A 19,399-nucleotide genomic window follows, 5' to 3' on the forward strand; every position below is an offset into this window, starting at 1 on the left:
CCGAATGTTTCAGATTCTTATTGGAGGAAATATCTCTGGCAATACAGTGTTGGAGGATGATTTCAGCACACTGGATAGTAGGAAGTGGCTGCTCCACCCTGGTGGAACAAAGATGCCAGTCTGTGGCTCTGCTGGGGATGCTCTGGTGTTCATTGAGAAAGCCAGCACCCGCTATGTTGTCACCACTGATATTGTTGTCAATGAAGACTCTTTCTTGCAAATAGATTTTGCAGCTTCCTGCTCTGTCACAGACTCCTGTTATGGTAAAAACTTCTTAGTAATTCCTGCCATTCCTCTTTCTCCACTGCAGAGGAAAGTTCACTTGTTTTCTGCTTACATTATTCATCGTAACAAGAACTGAGAAACAAAAGAAAGCTGCATGTTTATGTTAGAAATTGCAACATCAGCTTTTTTATTCCAGGTGTCTGAAGCCTAAGATAAACTAAAGTAAATTATTCCCTGTGAGCATCTAAGTTGCAGTTCAGTCCATCTCAGAAAAAAGACTAACAGCTGTCTTACTCTAATCCATTTAGTAGATAGCATCCACTGCTTGGGGTGGTGGTGTAATAAAAAGCAGCTGTGTGTTTCAGCTTATGTTTCTTGCTTTGTGGTTTTGCATTTTCAGTGTAGTCTCAGTTCTGATCTCACTTATGCCCATATATCTAAGAAATCATTTATACCAACATACATCTGACACTTGCTAAGGCAGCATCAACTGCAAAAATTAATATCATACATATGAAATAATAAGTATATGTACAGACCTATATGTGTCCATGTATGAATGTGTGCATGCATACTATGCACATATGTATGTCTGTTTATGTGTACATAATGATGCAATTTTTAATTACCTAGCTTCCTTTTTTCATAAGATGTCTATTGGGTGCAGAGCCAGCTATTATATGTGTATATGCACATATATACATATGGATAAATAAATAAAAACATGTTTTGTACTCAATACACATCACATGGAAATTAAAAATTGATTCATTATGTGAATTTTAAGGCACACAAGAAACAGGTTTTTCTAAAAAACAAACTTTTTAATGCTTGTTTTACACTTCCCCTTAGGGTAGGGTTTTGAGGTATGGATGTTTTTAATGAGGACAAGAATACAGCACATTGCATCATGTGGAATGTGTTCATTTACTGGGTTGCTGACTTTTCTTCTACAATTCTGTATAAAAATGGAAAGAGATTTTACCTAAAATCCCAGGTTTAGCTTCTCTGATTTTGCTAATCTGAAGCTACTCACATGCTTAAGAATTTTTCTTTCTTTTGTTATTAAGAATACTGTGGAATCCTGAGATCATCTCTGCCAAATTCAGAAGCATTTTGGCAACTGAACCATATACTGGCAAAGAAACAGATCCTTATTTTGTTGGGGGCGGGGGGGGTTGTTTGTTTGTTTCTATGTCTACAACCCTTATCATTATCTTAACTTCACATTAAATGAGGCAGGACACTACCTAATCATGCTTCCAGTCATGATGAGCAAAGCATTTCTTTTGGTGAGGGAAATTTAATACTAAAAACTCACTTACCCTTGTTTATATCTACTTGTCCTTGTATTTCTATAGCACTGTCTTCTGTGCTGAAACATCAAGTAGGACTGATTGGGTGATTAAGGGTCATTCCCTGTGCATGAGGCTAGAAGAAATGGGTCTGCAGTAATCAAAAAAGATCACAGATTTATCACCCCTGTCACTGCAGCCAGCTCAGCCAGAATACCTGTCAGCTGGAACATTTACTTCAAGTACCAGTTCTGCACCTATTATTATTTACTTTTTCACGGCTGCATGAAAGTTCGATTTGAAGTATTTAGTGAGCTTGACTAACCTTTAATTTTTGTAATAAAAGTTTATAAGCCATAAACATGAAAACAATGAAATTGCTGATTTTCGCTGAGAAATGAATTCATTAGTTTAATGTGGCTAGACTGTTTTTGAATGGAAACAAGCTCACTGACTAACAAACTCAAATTTAAATTGTGCTGGATAATGAAATGAGCTGGTCTGCAGGAGGGGTGGAAGGCTGACTAAGTCATCTTGTGACAGAGCCAGAAGTTTGAATATGAGTGTTGCTCTGCTTTACACTGTAATCATGTCCAGCTGAATCTCACTCCTCAAGCTTGAAAAACAAACTTTGGTGGTTGTGATGCTGTCACATCATTTTCTGCTGCAGCTACAGACATTGTCTCAACTTGCAATTTCTTGTTGGCTCTGTCTTCATCTGGGGTCCCTTGAGTTAGGTGGAAGATGCAGAGATGTACTGCAGACTCCACCTGAGCTCTACCTTCTTAGCAGTATGCAACACATCCTCCCACACTGCCACCAAGGGAGGTGGCTTTGTGCTTCTGACACAAGGGTTTGAAAAGTTTTGTGTAGTTATTTTGTCAGTTCATACTTGTGATACTGTCTGGGGCTTGCACTTTATAATAGGCCTATGGGCATAGGTCTCTAAATTAAGTAACTAACTATCTTTCCACCCTTAGCTATTGAACTGGAATATTCAGTGGACCTTGGGCTGACCTGGCACCCAATTTTGAAAGACTGTCTTCCCACTAATGTGGAATGCAACAAGTACCATCTCCAGAGGATTCTCATTTCAGACACTTTCAACAAGTGGACCCGGGTTACTTTGCCTCTGCCTCCCTATACTAGGTAACTCCCTCTGGTTTTCTGCAGAATAAATCTGAAAGCATAACTCAGTATTTATAATGTCATGATGCATTATGGAGTTTAAGCAACTGTACCTTGTCCTTTTTGTTTGGTCCATGTAAATAGCAACAAATGAGTATAAGTAAATGAAGCTCTATCCTATAAAAATTGCAAATACTGGCAGCAAAGGCATCAGGCTCCCAGCACTATTTGACTCCACACCTTTACTCCTCCTGCTGAGCCTTATCTCCTCACACAGACATAGGCTGAGCTAAGTGCTGGCTCAGAAGTATCAAAGCACAGGTAGAGCCTTGAGATGGTTGTCATGAAAGATGCCACCAAAGGCACATACAAGTTTGGAAACAGAGACCTTTATTTTTTAGCAATTGTACTGAAAGCATCTATACAGTTAGGAAAAAGTGGAAAAGTCCATGTTCTGTTACTAATCATTTGGGGCATCTGGACTCTATCTTAGGTGCAGTTACATCAAGTAATTGCATTTTTTTTAGGACTTCTTCCCAGCATTAATTTTTGGTGCTTCCTCTTTTGTGTGGCTTTGCTACATATTATCTGTAAAAATCCACTACCCTGTCAGTTCTTGTACAAAGACTGTAAATTTGTGTTCGCAGTCGTCTTTCTGGGGTTGAATGGGATAAATCAGGGCTGGGATTGGTGATCCAAACCACTTGAATTTGGACCTGAAAGGAAGCTACCATCTGAGATAAACTCAGGTTTATAAATAACTGTGATTTTAAGACTGAAAAGTTTTTTGAGCAGTATTTATCACAAGAAGTCTGATGCCCTACTGAGCCAAAAATTGCACTTCTGTCCAATCCCATAATTGTATTTTTTGGCTCAAGCAATACCATTTCCCAAAGTTATTGAGTTAGGCATTCTATGAGAGAGGTCATTACAACCTTATCTCATAAGCAGGAGAGACGTTAAGCTTTTGGATAAGAACACTGCAGCTAATAGGCCTTTTAGTCTAGATGCAATATAATTTTTACCACACCTCTGGCCTTGAGAAGACAATGGACACTCACTTCTAACTTGGAGCTGATTTTAAATACAGAGCTTCTGACAGGACCATCAGCTTCATTAATTTTTAGTGAAGTGCCCAACCAAAGCAGGCAGTGTAACATTTAGGTGCTTGTCTTTATTCTGAAAGGACTTCCTCACAATTTTTATATCTGTTTTTAAAATGCTGCTTGGTGAGCAGCTGAGCTGAGCTCAGAGCAGTAGATTTCTCTTTGGATAAACATGTGTTTTTATTCACCTCATGCAGCATTTTCATAAAGAAATAATTCATGAGAGAATAATGACCTTATCATATGAGGTCCATTTTAACACTGAATATTTTTGGGGGATTTTGCTCTTTATTTGTTTTTGGTGTTCATAATAATTGTGATTTCTCTTTGAGTGTCAAAAGAAAACAGACTACAAAAAGTTCAATGCTGCCATCTACTGCTGTATTGCAAAATACAGCTTAGCTGAATTCATAGTTACAGAAATTCATCTACTCACTCTACTCATTTTAATCAACAAAATGTATATAATTTACTGAGTAGGATCACACTACAGATAATTTCTTAGCATTTCTAGCCAAGCCCTGGCTGGAAAGAAACTGCAAAGCCAGGGTCATGCTGCAAGCTCTGCATGGGCCTTCTCACTTGTCCCCAACCCACTCCCTAGAGCTGCTCTTACGTAAGTGTAGTTGGGAGAATTAATAGAGGAAAAAGTCAGGTGAAGTTGTTGACTTGGACGTGTTGACTGGCTCAGGATGAAACTTGGAAGGTTTGGATTATTCTGGCTTGATCCAGCTCCTATCTATCCCTCAGGTTTGGATCTGTGCTGGGACATGGTTATGCCCCAGCTCAGGTAAGCCTGAGCTTCCAACTGGGAGTGCCACCTTCTCCCTACCTTCCTCTCCACTGCACCAGCCATGGCCCGCTTGCTTTGCTTTCACTGGTGATCCATTTCCTACCTCCCACGCTCTCAGCTTGGTACCAAGCACCCATGCTTTGTTCTGTTCTCAAAATGTGGGCACCCTTTTCTTGGAGGGATGTTGTCATTGTCAGAAACCGGCCCTGGGTCATGCTGGTATCAAACAAATCTCCCAAAAGATTTGAGCCTAGCCTCAAGACTAGCATTTCCTTTCAATCAAAATAGATATTACCTTAGCTAGATAATAGAGAATTCTGTTTTTCTTTCTTTCCCAAGGTCCCAAGCAACTCGTTTCCGCTGGCACCAGCCTGCTCCTTTCGACAAGCAGCAAACGTGGGCAATCGATAATGTCTACATTGGGGATGGCTGCATAGACATGTGCAGTGGCCATGGGAAATGCACGCAAGACAACTGTGTGTAAGTGCCATCTGTTCCCTGCCCTGCCCAGGGCTGTAGCATTTCACTCCCCCTCTGTCATTCTGATCAATTTGCAGGGAAAACTGTGATTCAATTCTACAAAGGAAGGTGGATTTTGCTGTTAAAACTGAGCAGGGCACTGAGGCCACTTGGGAATAGAAGTAACAAGCAGAAAGGGAACTGCAGGGGCTGGTTCTACCAGATCTCTGACTGCTCATGCTCCATGGCCAAAGCAGACAGTCCTTTTCTCAGTGGCAATGCATCACCTCTGCTCTTGACTCTGCTGCATCAATTCCCCTCCCACTACACAGGGAGAGGGTACCCCTTGAGTTTGCATGTCCCTCTAGGGACAGACAGTTCTGGAGCTTCCGAGAATATGTTCCCCTTATTCCCAAGGGATTTCACACCTCGTCCCTGTGCTCTGAGCATGGTGCTGTGTGCAGAGAACCTGGGCTGGAGGTGGGATGTATCCACTAAGCAGGATGTATGCCAGTTCTTCACAAGGCCAGATTTTGCTTTTTGACTGGTATTATCTTGATGGTCTGATGACTCTGCTCCATGATATGTTTTGCCAGGAGAGGCAGACTGGCTTGATCCTCAAACTCTTTGCATAACAATCCACATAAAGTCCTGGAAAGCTAGCAAACAACAACCCCCAGATTTGCCTGTCTTGGCAAGAGAGAAATACCTTCCAGATGGGTGTATTGCTTTTTTTTCAGCCACAAGTGGCAGCAGAAATGGGAGAATGGTTGTATAATTGCACTGTGACTGTATTTTTAGAAATATATTTCACTGCAGAATAGACATATTATTGTGTTCTCCTCTATCCTGACAACACTCAAGTAACAAGACACAATATCCCTGGTAAAATCTCATAGTAGCAGAACACAGCTCCAAGCTGTTATCCAGTCTCTGACACATTACAAGAACATTTTTCAGATTTAAAAAAAAAGGAGAACTATATGGGTGAGAAAGCACCCATCTACTAAAATTTTACAGAAACTTGAACTTTAACATTAGCAGGACATTTTTAGGCTTGGCACATTCTGTTGGTTTATTTATCCAAGCACAATGCATTTTACTGCTTTTACTATTTGGGACTGTACCCTGTATTAGAAGCTTGAACGATTCATAATACTGAGCCTTCAAAAAAGTCATTTTTGTTTCATATTAACTACAAAACGCCAGATGTTTGGAACCCCCACGTACCAGTTGTGCACCAGTAAATGATGCCTCTATGCAGAATAAGATGGTACCTTAATAACATGGCACTGATTAAACCTCCACGCAGAGCTTTTGCCAGCTGATTTGTGCATTTGTTCTGCTCTGCAGCTGCGACGAGCACTGGAGTGGGCTGTACTGTGATGAGCCAGAGACTCCCCTTCCAACACAGCTGAAAGACAACTTCAACCGCTCCCCCTCACCCCAGAACTGGCTGACGGTGAACGGCGGCAAACTGAGCACGGTCTGCGGGGCCGTGGCCTCTGGGATGGCTCTCCACTTCAGCGGGGTGTGTGTCCAGCTCGCTCCACTTGACACTATAAATGGGACTGGTGTTAAAAGTTAAACAGCGGGGCATGAAGAAAATGACAGCATAACGTATCAGACGTATCAAATATTTTTTAAAGTTAAATCCTTTGCCTGGCTGAAGGTCGAAGTCAAACAGGTTCTACAGACTAGGGTCAGGCAGGAACACTCCAGGAAAGCTGATAACGTGTTCCTTGCTATGCTGCAGCCAGGAAAACGAGATACAGTGTGTGTGGCTCCTGAGAGGAGCTGTAGAGGGGCCTTTGAAAGTGGAGCTCATAGGTTAAAGCACTCTATAAGTATGTAGACTTAATTTTCTTCCCAAGACCCTCCTTAGAGCACTTAAAACTTCCAGACCAGAGTTTGTGTGGCTTCTAATCAGACTGCAGAGGTAAATTAATAACTAGCTATTTGCACTTGTATAACTTGCACATGGTCCTTGACAATACAGAGTCACAGAAACACAGAATGGGTCAGGTTGGAAGAGGCCATGGGGGTCATCAACCTCCCTGCTCAGGCAGGGTCACCCTAGAGCACATTGCACCCACATGTAACCTCATCCTTCAGATGTCTCACAGATGGGTGTTTTCAGAGTAAGCTCACAGTAAAATTTCCTAGGTTAGATACATATGTAGGTATATAACCCTGACTGCTGCTGAACTACAATTTGCTAACAGATAACATCAGGATTATAAGAAATACGGAAATAGTCTTTTAGAAGCATGTAAAATTTATGCCTGTAGATCTCTTCTGTCAAATTTATAACTAAGTTCAAACTGATGAAAGTTTTCTAAAATAAACTAACAGAAGCATTACATTTCCACTTCATTCCAGTAGAACTAAGTAGACACCAACTAACAGACTAAGCAATGTGAAATAGATAAGGTATTGTGGCAAACACACATACTAAAATTGCTTTGCCATTTGATGGCTTGAAAAAGTTATTGGCATATAATCAGTGATTCATTAATTCTGCACGGAAAACCTCATGATTTACAATGGAGGCATGGGTTTCTGCAACTTTTGTATTAAGAAGGAAGGTAAATACATGAATGTTGCAAAATTGAAGGTAAAAGTAGCAATATATAAAAATACACAACAGGAATTTTTAAGATGAAACATAATTGAAAGTATGTCTTCAGGAAAAGCATATATATATATATAGTTCTGTTGTAGCTTTACCTTTGTAGTAATTAATAAAATTTTGTACAATTTTAAAATTTTTGCAGCATGAATCCACATTAATAGTGACTGCATAGTCTAACATTTTTATGAATATAAGTTTTGCTAGATAACACCAGCCAACATATTTTTTCATTGCTTATAAGGGCTGCAGCCGTATGTTAGTTACAGTGGATTTGAACCTCACCAGTGCAGAATTCATCCAGTTTTATTTCATGTATGGATGTCTGATAACTCCTAATAACCGCAACCAAGGAGTACTGCTGGAGTATTCTGTGAATGGAGGAATCACCTGGAGCCTCTTAATGGAAATTTTCTACGATCAATTCAGCAAGCCTGGGTTTGTAGATACCTTCTTTCTGTCTGTGTAAATTTCTCTGCAAACGTTAAGTGGTCTTGAATGTTTCACCAGAACCTGTGGGATATATTACTGCTGTGGTTTAGAGGTCAGGTCCTTACGAGTTCAGCTTATACAGTCCTACAGGTGTTTATGATGGCCTTGGTCCATGTACTGAGAGCATCAGCATTTGTGCAGCTCCTAGGCCAGAAATACAAGAATAGCTAGAAACCTGTAGTAGCCTGGTAGATTTGTAAATGGTTGTGGAAAGCTAAATTAACAGCTGCTGTAGTGATGTCCATCCTGTTCTTAAAAGTTGCTAACCTTTGCAATCTATTTTCTTATTGGCAAGATCATAAAATCACCGATTGTTGTACCTTAGTTATAAAATGGTGTGGAGAGGAGAAACTGCATTTCTGCAGTTTTCTATCAAAAGGATGGATACACTCAAGCCCTACTCTCAGATGCTTGTGACATTCAAAACATGCATATATGTGAGCTGACATTTTCCTCACTGACTGATTTAAAAGATTCACAGAAAATGGAGATGTGAGGGACCCATTATTTGGGTTTTTTTTGAGCACACCAAGATATCAGTAGCACTTTAACTGGACATGAGATTTCAGTGTACTATTGTCTACTGTTGCAGTGGAACAGGTAAAATTGTACTGGAATGGTGCTATCTGCTGAACGGCTCCAGGTTGAAAAAAGCAATCTTCATTTTACTTCCATATTCTCCTTCTTAACACTTCCCTTATTTAAGACCTTATAGCCATATCCTGCTAGTCCAGACCATTGCATTCAGTCCCATAAGGACAGCGGGAGCAGGTGGTTCAAACCACACCACAGTCTGGGTGCTGACCCTTCCCACTTCTGAGCCCCTGTCCCAGGGATGATGCTGGGAGTAAAGAAAGATTTTTCTTTCAGCAATATCTCCTAGAGGAATATAGGCTAGAGCGGTCTTTTTCCTCTTTCCCAAATCCCATGTATTCTAGGAAACATCGTGAACGGACTTGTTCAAAACACCCAGCACAGAGCATTGCAAAGTATCCTCCTTCTTCAGCTTTCCTACAACTAACTTCCACCTTCCATTCCAGCTTTGTGAACATCCTCCTTCCCTACGATGCCAAAACCATCGGGACACGCTTCCGTTGGTGGCAGCCCAAGCACGACGGGCTGGACCAGAACGACTGGGCCATCGACAACGTGCTGATCTCGGGCTCAGCCGACCAGAGGACGGTGATGCTCGACACCTTCAGCAGCGCTCCCCTGCCGCAGCACGAGCGCTCCCCGGCCGACGCGGGGCCCGCCGGCAGGATCGCCTTCGACATGGCCACGGAGGACAAAACCACAGGTGAACCAATGCTCCGTTCAGCAGCAAGAAGCCAGTGCAGTGATTTGCAGATCGTGCTGAGCGCCGGAATCTTTGTCTCACTGTGATGGCGGTCCCATTGCTATATTGCATTATATAAGCAAAATGAAAAGATGTAATGCAGCTTTTTAACTGTGTGGATTTGTTTAGAAGGTTAATTTATTTTAAAAGGGGGGAAAAAAAGTAACTTTTTTAAGAAGTGCCAGGTTATTCTTAGCAAAAAATTCTAAGTGTCTGTTCCCCTTTTAAACTTTTCTTTAAGGAAGTGAAATTACATTTTACAACTAAATTTTGTAGAAGATGCATTTCTTTATGTTTATAAGGCTTAACAGCTACCAGTGCTGGGTTAGACTTTTTGCACACATGTAGGCAACACCCATTAAAAGGCTCTCCCAAAATGTTCAGTACCATAGAAGTTTGTATTTTAAGTCTCAGATCCTTAATTCTTGAACATTAAAAAATAATGCTGTAATGCTTATGAAAGAGAGTAGTAAAAGGGGTAATAAGAGGGGTAATACATAATGTAATACATATTTATGTGGGAACAATGGGATACTGACATTCTCAGGAGCAATACTAAATAATTCTCATGTAGGCTGAAAAATAAAGCCATGAATCACCTTTTGTGGTTAACACTACTCCCTGTTTAATTTATATTGCCCCTGTATATTACTGACATTGCCATTTATTTTCAAGTGAATGAACACTGGTTATTCCATGATGATTGCTCAATTGAGAGATTTTGTGATTCTCCTGATGGTGTCATGATCTGTGGGAGCCACGATGGCAGAGAGGTCTATGCAGTCACCCACGACCTGACTCCTACAGAAGGCTGGATTATGCAGTTCAAGGTAAAATCTGTCTGCAGTACAATTATTCCAAACCACGTTTTGTTCCAGGTCTAAGTAGATCTTTCAGGAAGAAGGATGATGTATAGGCCTACACAGGAGCCATTCCCTGCTGGGAAAAATCTTATTAGGCCATCCTCATTTTTCTCACTTACTCTGTGTTGGTCAGCTTTAATACCACAGGCTGTTCTCAGAGGTGACACATTCTTCTCTTCCAGCACTGCAATTCCATGGACATCATGTAATAAGGATATTGCACATCTCCCAGGTGTCTATTATTACAGCTGCTGGTGAGGGAAAAGCAGCTCCACAGTAGTAGTTCAGTAGTAGTTCACTCTGCTCCTGTGTTGTCATGTACTCACATCAAACCTGCACCCAAACTGGCTTTCGTACACCCCTTTACCTAAATTAAGGAAATAATGCAGCAATATACAGAAATTGCAAGAACCCTTTGCACATCCATCCATAAAGGTGGTCTCCTTAATCTTTGGCCGCCTCTGAAATATTCAAATCTCAGGTTGTGTGGGAGGAGATATTGACTTAATTTGGTATGTGGTACTGGGGTTTAAGGCCTGAGTGTCAAAATCTGGAAATCTAGAAGTGTGAGCTATCTAGAAGAAAATCAAATTCACAATATGGTGTCTGTTCTCAGTCTTGAGAATACCAGAGATCTCCAGGTGACTGGTACTATACAGGTACCATACACTGTTACTGCCATCATTTCAAGAAAAATTCTGCAGTCTGTTTTCTGGCTCATATACTTTCTTTAAACTCCTCCACCACAATTAATTCTTTATTACTGATGGTCTCTTCTTTATTAGGTTTCTGTTGGATGTAAAACCTCAGAAAAACTTGCACAAAATCAGGTCCATGTGCAGTACTCCACTGACTTTGGCGTTAGCTGGAGTTACTTAGTACCTCAATGCTTACCAGCTGATCCAAAATGTTCTGGGAGTGTCTCACAGCCATCTGTCTTCTTTCCCACAAAAGGATGGAAAAGAGTAACTTACACACTGCCTGAAAGCCTTGTGGGCAAGTAAGTACAAATTTGCTACTCATTTTGTCTTGGATTCAATACCTTCCTGGAAACACATCAGGACATCTGCCTATTGATTTTCTTTCAAGGAAATTGCAGAATAGTAGCATTCATGTTCATTACACTATGGATATATAAAAAAAATCTATTTCAATGGATACTTCCACTACTCGGAAGAGAGTAGAGTCATGATTATATTGTGTTTAATCACTTTTCTTCAATTGAGCAAAGTTGTTTCATACCTATGTTTGGTTTTCTTCATTGCTTTATATCTAGTCCTGTGAGGTTTCGGTTCTACCAGAAATACTCAGATATGCAGTGGGCCATTGATAATTTCTATCTGGGCCCTGGTTGTCTGGAAAACTGCAGAGGTCATGGAGACTGCCTGAATGAGCAATGCATCTGTGATCCTGGGTATTCGGGTCCAAACTGCTACCTGACCCAGACACTGAAGGTAATTTTATTGCATGTTTCAAATAATGAATTTTGGCATGTGTTTGACTGGGAAGGAGAGAGAGGAGAGATTGAGGTTACTGGAAATTTAGCTTTGTTTCCCATCAGCCTGAAGACAGTCAAATCCATTTTCAGCCCTTTCATCAGTGTTTTAACAAAACTATTACTGCATTATTCAAGAATAGGTTTGTTGCTTTGAAAATAACACTTAGCCTGAAAAAGCTGTGATAAAGTTCACTGTTCATCTTTTAATCATCATTATAGGATGTAAATCACCCTTGCACATATGGTTGTATTTGAACAAAATAGAAAGATTGTCTTTACTGTGGAAGAGCTTGCTGAAGTAGGGAATAAAAAAAAATGGCATAAAATTTAAAAATTAATTCATCTGGCTGTTACTCATGTTACCCCGTAACAAGAAAGAGGACTCTAGTTAGATATTGATAATTTAAAAGTTAAAAGTAACTAACTTTCCAGTTATCATGTAATTTAAATTATTATAACCTTCTGGTTTTCATCTGAAATCCTAACTACATGAACAAATATTACTGTCTGTTTGCAATTTTTAATTAATAATGTATCCATCATATTAAGGACACTTGGGATAAAACTGTAGCAATTCTAGGGGAGTTTTACTGCTAACTCCTTAATGCCAGGATTGCTGGTTTTGCTGAGGAAGGATATAGAATATGTTTTCTCCCATGCATACACAAGTGAGCCACTGTTGCACTCTGCTATCAAAACCTTGCCACGCAAACCCAACATGCTCATTCACTTGCACATGCCAATTTTAATTTGCTGCATTACCTCCCAAGTATGTTAAAATCCAGCCCAGATATATTTTCACATTTAGCCAGTTCAGTTCAAGTGGCCAAATATTCAGCCAGAATTGATTATGTTCAGTCACCCTGAGAAAAATTTACAGTGTTCTTGAGCCCTTCAAACACGTTTAGGTCAGTTCCAGCTGTGTTTATCAAGACTTAAAATCTTACTTACTAGTGCTTCATGTTAAATACCTTACTTACAGACCTTCCTGAAAGAGCGCTTTGACAATGAGGAAATTAAACCAGATTTATGGATGTCCTTAGAAGGTGGGAATACCTGTACCGAGTGTGGAATTCTCGCAGAAGACACAACTCTGTATTTTGGAGGTGCAACTGTGAGGCAGGCTGTCACTCAAGATCTGGACCTGAGGGGGGCAAAGTAGGTCATGGTTCCATGTCATCGTCATGGGGAGCTCTGTCATACACCAGCAAAGCAGCAGGCAGCAGAGCTGGTAGCTCAGGGAATTCCTAGGCCACCACAAGAATAGCCCTGCCTGAGGCACACACTGAGGAGATGATGATTCTCAGGGTGCTGGTGCTTTCAGATGAGTCACAGAGAGCAAGGCTTACCCTAGCACAGTGGAAAGGGTCTGATGTGTCCAGGTGAAGCAGCAGGTCCCTTTGTCCAGAAATCAGCAACTCCTGTCCTGCAAAGAGGCAAGACACAGTCACCAGGGCAGCAGCCGTGTCTCTCACTGAGTTCAGAGCAGAACCTCTGCTGGCTGTCCTCTTTTGGGTGCCCACACAAGATCCATTCCACTTCTGTTGTGTTGGAAAGGATGACTTATCAGGAGACCAGTTCAACTCTGTCAGTTTAGACAGCCTAAGGACATTACACAGACAACTTCAGCATCATTTCTCTTGACCATATGGCTTTAATGATGCCACACACTCTGACTTCTGAAATTCTGCAAGTTTGCTGAATCACAGAATGGAAGTGGCCTAAGGGAGTCTCTAGTCCAACCTCATGCTCAAAGCCAGGTAACACTGAATTCGGGCCAGTTTGTCCAGGACTTTTTCCCACTGGATCTGTAAAAACCTCCAAGAACAGAAATCCTACTGTCTGTCTGTACTGGAACACTTGTACTAGTGTTCAGTTACTCTCAGAGTGATTTACACACACACACACATACACACACACACACACACACACACACACACACACACACACACACACACACACCCCCATTAAATCCATTTGAAGCTTCCTATATTTTCAGTGTATGAGCACTATCTCTGAGCTCTGGTTACAGTCATTCCAGTGTCCTCCACTGACCTTGCCTCAGTTTATCAACTTCTTTTATGTCCTTCATTGATACAAGGGCACCTTAACACATGGCGAGCTCCCATTCCACCAGGACTCTCAGGGAGCTCTAAGCAAAGCAGCTCCCATCCAGTCTGACCCTAGCTGGTACATTTGCAATGGGTTAGTCCCTCCCAGTGGCAGTTCTTAGCTGAATTCCATGAGGTTCCCATTAAAATCACTAGATAGTGTTTTTGGAAACCTTTGTAGTACTTGTGCATCAATGTTACTTGCTTTAAAAGGCTGGCATTTGGAACAATTTCAGCATGTCTGTTAACAGAAAGCAACCTCTATTTCTGCAAGTCTAACAGATGTGATCATATACAATTACTCTTAGGTTTCTACAGTACTGGGGGAGGATCGGGAGTGAAAACAACATGACAACATGCCACAGACCAACTTGCAGAAAGGAAGGAGTGCTGCTAGACTATTCCATAGATGGAGGCAAGTACATACTGTATTTACAGCTGAACTACAGTTTGGTTCTATATCCATCCACTGTGAATACCTGAGAAGTTGTCAAGAGATCCAAAATAAAACGCTAATTCTTAATTGTAAAGCTATTTTTTTTCATGTCAAGATTTTTTTCCCCATCCAAAATTTCCATCTGTTACTCAGAAGTTTTCCATAATCTTCCTGCCTTATTTCAGTAATCAGTGGCTTCCACCGAAGTTGATTATTCCATTTTCCTTGCACTGAGTAACAGTTGCCAGCTATCCGTAGAAGTTAAGCTCTACCAGAAGACCACAGCTATTACTTTTATCTCCTATTATCTTGCTTTAATCCTTTAGAAGATTCTGCCATATGCTTGGTTTTATTATTAAACCTGCATCTTTTCATTCCAGGGATATCCTGGACTTTGCTGCACGAGATGGATTACCAAAAGTACATCTCGGTGAGGCACGACTACATCCTCCTCCCCGAGCATGCCCTGACCAACACCACCCGCCTGCGCTGGTGGCAGCCCTTCACTCTCAGCAACGGGATCGTGGTGCCCGGCCCCGACCGGGCACAGTGGGCTCTGGACAACATCCTGATAGGGGGAGCAGAGATCAACCCCAGCCAGCTGGTGGATACGTTTGATGATGGTAAAACGGGCTGCCACAGCTCATCTGTTGTCTGGCATTCTATGTTCTTGTCTTACCTGAGACCTGTGAGCTTGCAAGCAGACTTTATTTTAACTCTGCCAATTTTTCCTTTTGTCAACTAATGCTGTTTATATGGGATTCTTCATGCTATTAATAGAAGTGTGTAAATATATATATATATTTTATATATATGTATATTCAGATGTGTATGTGTGCACATGTATATAGAAAAAAAAATTATTTCGGTCCAACTCATTTCATCTAAATTTCTGGTATTATACTTTCATCTCATCATATTTTTTAAAAGTACTATTATTTAAACATTTTAATTACCTCTCTGGTGATGAGTGTTTTTATTATGTCTCTTTGTAGCTTACTGTGTGTCATTACAGATAGCATAAATGTAGTGTCCATATCACTACTCTGTCTAGTGATTCTGTGGATTCATTACTAAGCATTGATGTTTACCAAGACAATGCAGTAATTGTATTTAACTCATCTTAATAGAAGGCACCTCTCATGAAGAAAACTGGAGCTTTTACCCTAATGCAGTCAGAACTGCAGGGTTCTGTGGAAATCCATCATTCCATCTCTACTGGCCAAATAAGAAAAAGGATAAAACACACAACATCCTGTCCTCCAGGGAGCTCATTATACAGCCAGGATACATGATGCAGTTTAAAGTAAGAAATGTTCTTTCTCTCCAAAGTAAAGAACACAATGAAAATTCATCTAACGTGTCTCCAGAAATTATTCTTCTTCCAACCAGGATGCTCAATTGGATGAATAATTAATAGTGACTTTTTACTAGAAATTAAAGGAAAACATAAAGTGTAGGTAATGAGAACCAGAAAGGGTGCATGAATGTAAAATGTCAAAATGTTCTGACTGTCTGTATGCTTTTGTGGTTAGTCAGAGGAATTGGAAGTCTAATACCTTTGTCCTGAAATTACTGGATCATCAGATACAGTAGGAATTATTTTTTAAGATGAGAATAGATGCCATGCAGAATAAGTTATTTTCCCTAATTTGTGAAGAAACAGAAAAGGTAAAGGAGAAGAAGCTGGAGAAGAGTGTCATATGGAAAATGCAAGTGAGTTCAAGCAGAAGCACCCCTTCTACTTCTTGTGTCATGGCATATGACCTAGACCATCAGAGAAACATTTCTGAGTATCTTAATTTGATTTAAAGTAGAATTCTACACAGGGCCAAAGGCAACGAGTGGTTGTTTTCCAGAAATGTTCTTGGCTGTTCCCCAAGCACCCTGCCTAAAATAAGCCAGGAACTAACATGAAAATAGAGTTATCAAAATACTAATCCATTTTCTTATTATGGTTTTTTCCTTGCTCTTCTGTTTGACAAGATAGTTCCAGAATTTTTCCATTTTCCACTGGTCAATATTTTCACCTTTTCGCAACATCACTGCTTATTTTATATTGACTGTCTAATATAATCCCTAGAGAACTGCTTCCCTACTCAGCATGCCAAAGAAATTATATACAAGAGGAGTCTCTTAAGTTTTTTACTACTAAATGTCAAGACTGCCTCCAAGATGCTTATTTTACCCAGCCTATCATCTTTTTCCTCTATTTTAAGACCAAAATTATGTTAACCCATCAGCATTTAATAGTTCATATTACTAAACACTTACTGCAAAGCTTTTCTTTTCTGATGTTCTCCCCATAACTAAGAACTCAGCTCTAGCATGGCTTCTGTTTGGTTTTGAAATTTAGCATTGTATTATCAAATCAGTAATGTACACTGGGCACTGTAATCTTTCTACTTTAATATGGAACAAATATGTCTATTGTTTTATATATCCAGAATAATTCTGTTACTAAATTGGACTCATTTAAAGTTTATGTCCACATGTTTATCATTATGAATTTTAAATTTCATAGATGCTTCACTTCTGGAAATGCCAAGGAACTAGTGTATCTCTTGTTTCAGAAACAATGTTTGTTTAGATAGTTAATTTGGACTTCAGAAATTGTTAGGATTCTGTTAGGAAATAACAGTAGCAAGGAAGCAAAATTCTTTAAGTAAAAACAGTATCTGAAGTATGGTGTCTTTTGTTTTCCATTTACTTTTGATGGATTTTGCCCAAGTTCTAAGTTGACAATCCCTCATACACCCAATAAAGAAACCAAAAAAAGGAGAACATAGCTTGATCATGTATCACTTTAAATGTCTACCTGACTTGTTATAGCAGTTGATTTTATTTGTGCTATAGATCGTGGTTGGCTGTGAGGCAAATTCTTGTGGGGACCTCCACTCAGTGATGCTGGAGTATACAAAGGATGCCAGGTAAATAACAGCAGAATACACAGACCTGAAAAAAACAGTATGACATTAAAAACATAGAGAACTTCTATTTATTAAAGCAATTGCTTTGCTATTCATGTTGTAACAGAATCTGAACACAGCCTGTGTGCAAGCACTAGGATTTGTCTACATCACTCCCATAAATTCTCTTTATAATTTATGCCAGATGCTGACAGATTCATGACACTGAGCTTGTAGTTACAGTAATGAATATGTCCCTGTTAAAAATGTGCTCACAGGAAAACACATTTGCAGGAAAATCTTTTAGTAAGATACAGGATCAAGCTGTAATGAAGTGGGAGTTACTTAACTCCAAATTGGTCTTTTAACTAGCTAACCATAACACTGCCTCACGTGCTGTAGAGTAGCAGCATGCTATATATAATTTGTAAAAATGAAAGTATATTCTGTGCTCAAATAACTGTGGGTGAAAATGTAGCAAATTCTATTGGGACTCTTCTGAACACCATAAGAAAGAGGTTAAGGAGCAGCCTTCTAAATAAATCCTTCTGTCATGCAGCCCAGAGCAGCTGTATGTACCACACTGCTGGGAGTACCACCACCAAGGGCTCTACAGCAAACATTCTCCCTGGCTGCACCTGTGCTTTGGCCTCTCACCTCTTGTTTATTTGTGGCTCTAGAGCATGGAAATTATTGCTGACAGTCTCTCGTGTTTTCTTAGTAAGACAGGCAATGTCATGACCCTTAGAAATAATCTGTTTTCCTTTCGTTATTTTTTTCAGTTGTTCTAAAACTTTTTTTTTTTTTGCTTCCTACAGGACAGACTCGTGGCAACTCGTCCAGACACACTGCCTTCCTTCCTCATCTAATAGCATTGGCTGCTCCCCATTTCAGTTCCATGAAGCTACCATCTACAACTCTGTCAACAGCTCCATGTGGAGAAGAATAACTATCCAGCTGCCTGACCATGTCTCATCCAGGTAAGTTACTGAAAGGTCAGCTCACTGTGGACCTACAAAATGACAGCTGTCTTGCTGGCATGGTTTACTAGGAACAATTGGTGAATTAAAAATGATTCCTTATTGCAGATTTAGATTTGATACATAACTAAAGTTCTTCAGGAAGCTTTTTGTTAATAGAAGTCACTACTGCCAATGATGTAGCAGGGTGGCTCTTTCCAGGTATTGAAGTCACAGCCCCCTCACATGACATTCTTGGTTGCATTTGCTGCTGGTGTATTAGAACATCACTGTACAGGTGTGTTTAGCTGCTATGTATCCTAATACAGTGTTTGGATGTTGATATTTGCAGTGCAACCCAGTTCAGGTGGATTCAGAAGGGAGAAGAACTAGAGAAGCAGAGCTGGGCAATCGATCACGTGTACATTGGGGAAGCGTGCCCAAAGCTCTGCAGTGGCCACGGGTACTGCACAACTGGAGCCATTTGCATCTGTGATGAAGGATTCCAAGGTTCCATTTCTTCATTTCTCTCTTGTACATCTACTACAGTCTAGTCTAGCTCAAAATTAAACAAAAGACAGTGATGTATCATTCATCACTGGAATGTCTGAGTAACAAATTCAGAATCAATAATTTGTTAGGGCTCCAAATAACAGCTTTCCCCTCTCCTTATTCTTTCCATATTGAGTCATCAGTCTCTCCCATCTGGCACTGTATGTAAGATCCATCCAGCCTTTATTGAAGGCAGAACATGGCTACTTGATCAGCCAGAATTGGCTTCCACATCGTGCACCTTCCGGGGGTGCATCCCAGAGAATGCGTAAATGGGATCCAGATGCTGATGACTGGCATCTGTAAGGGACTCGGTGCCCCATCAGGACAGAGTGTTCTGCTCTAAGCCCTCAGTGCAGCTAAGCACATGCCTAATGGCACCTGAGTGCCCTTGGAAAGCTCTAAGTGCTTTGTGGGAGTGGAGCCAGTGTTTAATGTCTTCCAGGAGAGCCTCATAACTTTATAAGATCAGATCCCTTCCAAGTTTTTAGACATATTTGCCTTCAAACAGCAATTTGAGATTTCTCCTATTGGCATCAGTGCAAAACAGGAGAAACTGTACTGCAGTTCTTGAAGTTATACTGCTGCAAAAATTAGACTCACCG

General features: G+C 40.4%; 1 protein-coding gene across 1 annotated transcript in view; it reads left to right on the forward strand.

The window, feature by feature from the left end:
* The window catches only part of RELN (reelin), a 274,215-nt gene that overhangs the window by 243,736 nt on the left and 11,080 nt on the right, over positions 1 to 19,399 (forward strand). Inside the window, exons 45-60 of the mRNA XM_062490818.1 lie at positions 14 to 263; positions 2,501 to 2,669; positions 4,887 to 5,027; positions 6,360 to 6,537; positions 7,883 to 8,076; positions 9,171 to 9,427; positions 10,142 to 10,296; positions 11,115 to 11,329; positions 11,606 to 11,783; positions 12,810 to 12,985; positions 14,247 to 14,353; positions 14,755 to 14,997; positions 15,505 to 15,680; positions 17,231 to 17,304; positions 18,102 to 18,263; positions 18,595 to 18,752. Of these exons, the coding sequence (XP_062346802.1) occupies positions 14 to 263; positions 2,501 to 2,669; positions 4,887 to 5,027; positions 6,360 to 6,537; positions 7,883 to 8,076; positions 9,171 to 9,427; positions 10,142 to 10,296; positions 11,115 to 11,329; positions 11,606 to 11,783; positions 12,810 to 12,985; positions 14,247 to 14,353; positions 14,755 to 14,997; positions 15,505 to 15,680; positions 17,231 to 17,304; positions 18,102 to 18,263; positions 18,595 to 18,752 (2,833 nt within the window). The remainder of the gene's footprint in view (positions 1 to 13; positions 264 to 2,500; positions 2,670 to 4,886; positions 5,028 to 6,359; positions 6,538 to 7,882; positions 8,077 to 9,170; positions 9,428 to 10,141; positions 10,297 to 11,114; positions 11,330 to 11,605; positions 11,784 to 12,809; positions 12,986 to 14,246; positions 14,354 to 14,754; positions 14,998 to 15,504; positions 15,681 to 17,230; positions 17,305 to 18,101; positions 18,264 to 18,594; positions 18,753 to 19,399) is intronic.

Source organism: Cinclus cinclus, chromosome 4 (assembly GCF_963662255.1).
Source record: "Cinclus cinclus chromosome 4, bCinCin1.1, whole genome shotgun sequence".
In the NCBI taxonomy this organism is placed as follows: domain Eukaryota; kingdom Metazoa; phylum Chordata; class Aves; order Passeriformes; family Cinclidae; genus Cinclus; species Cinclus cinclus.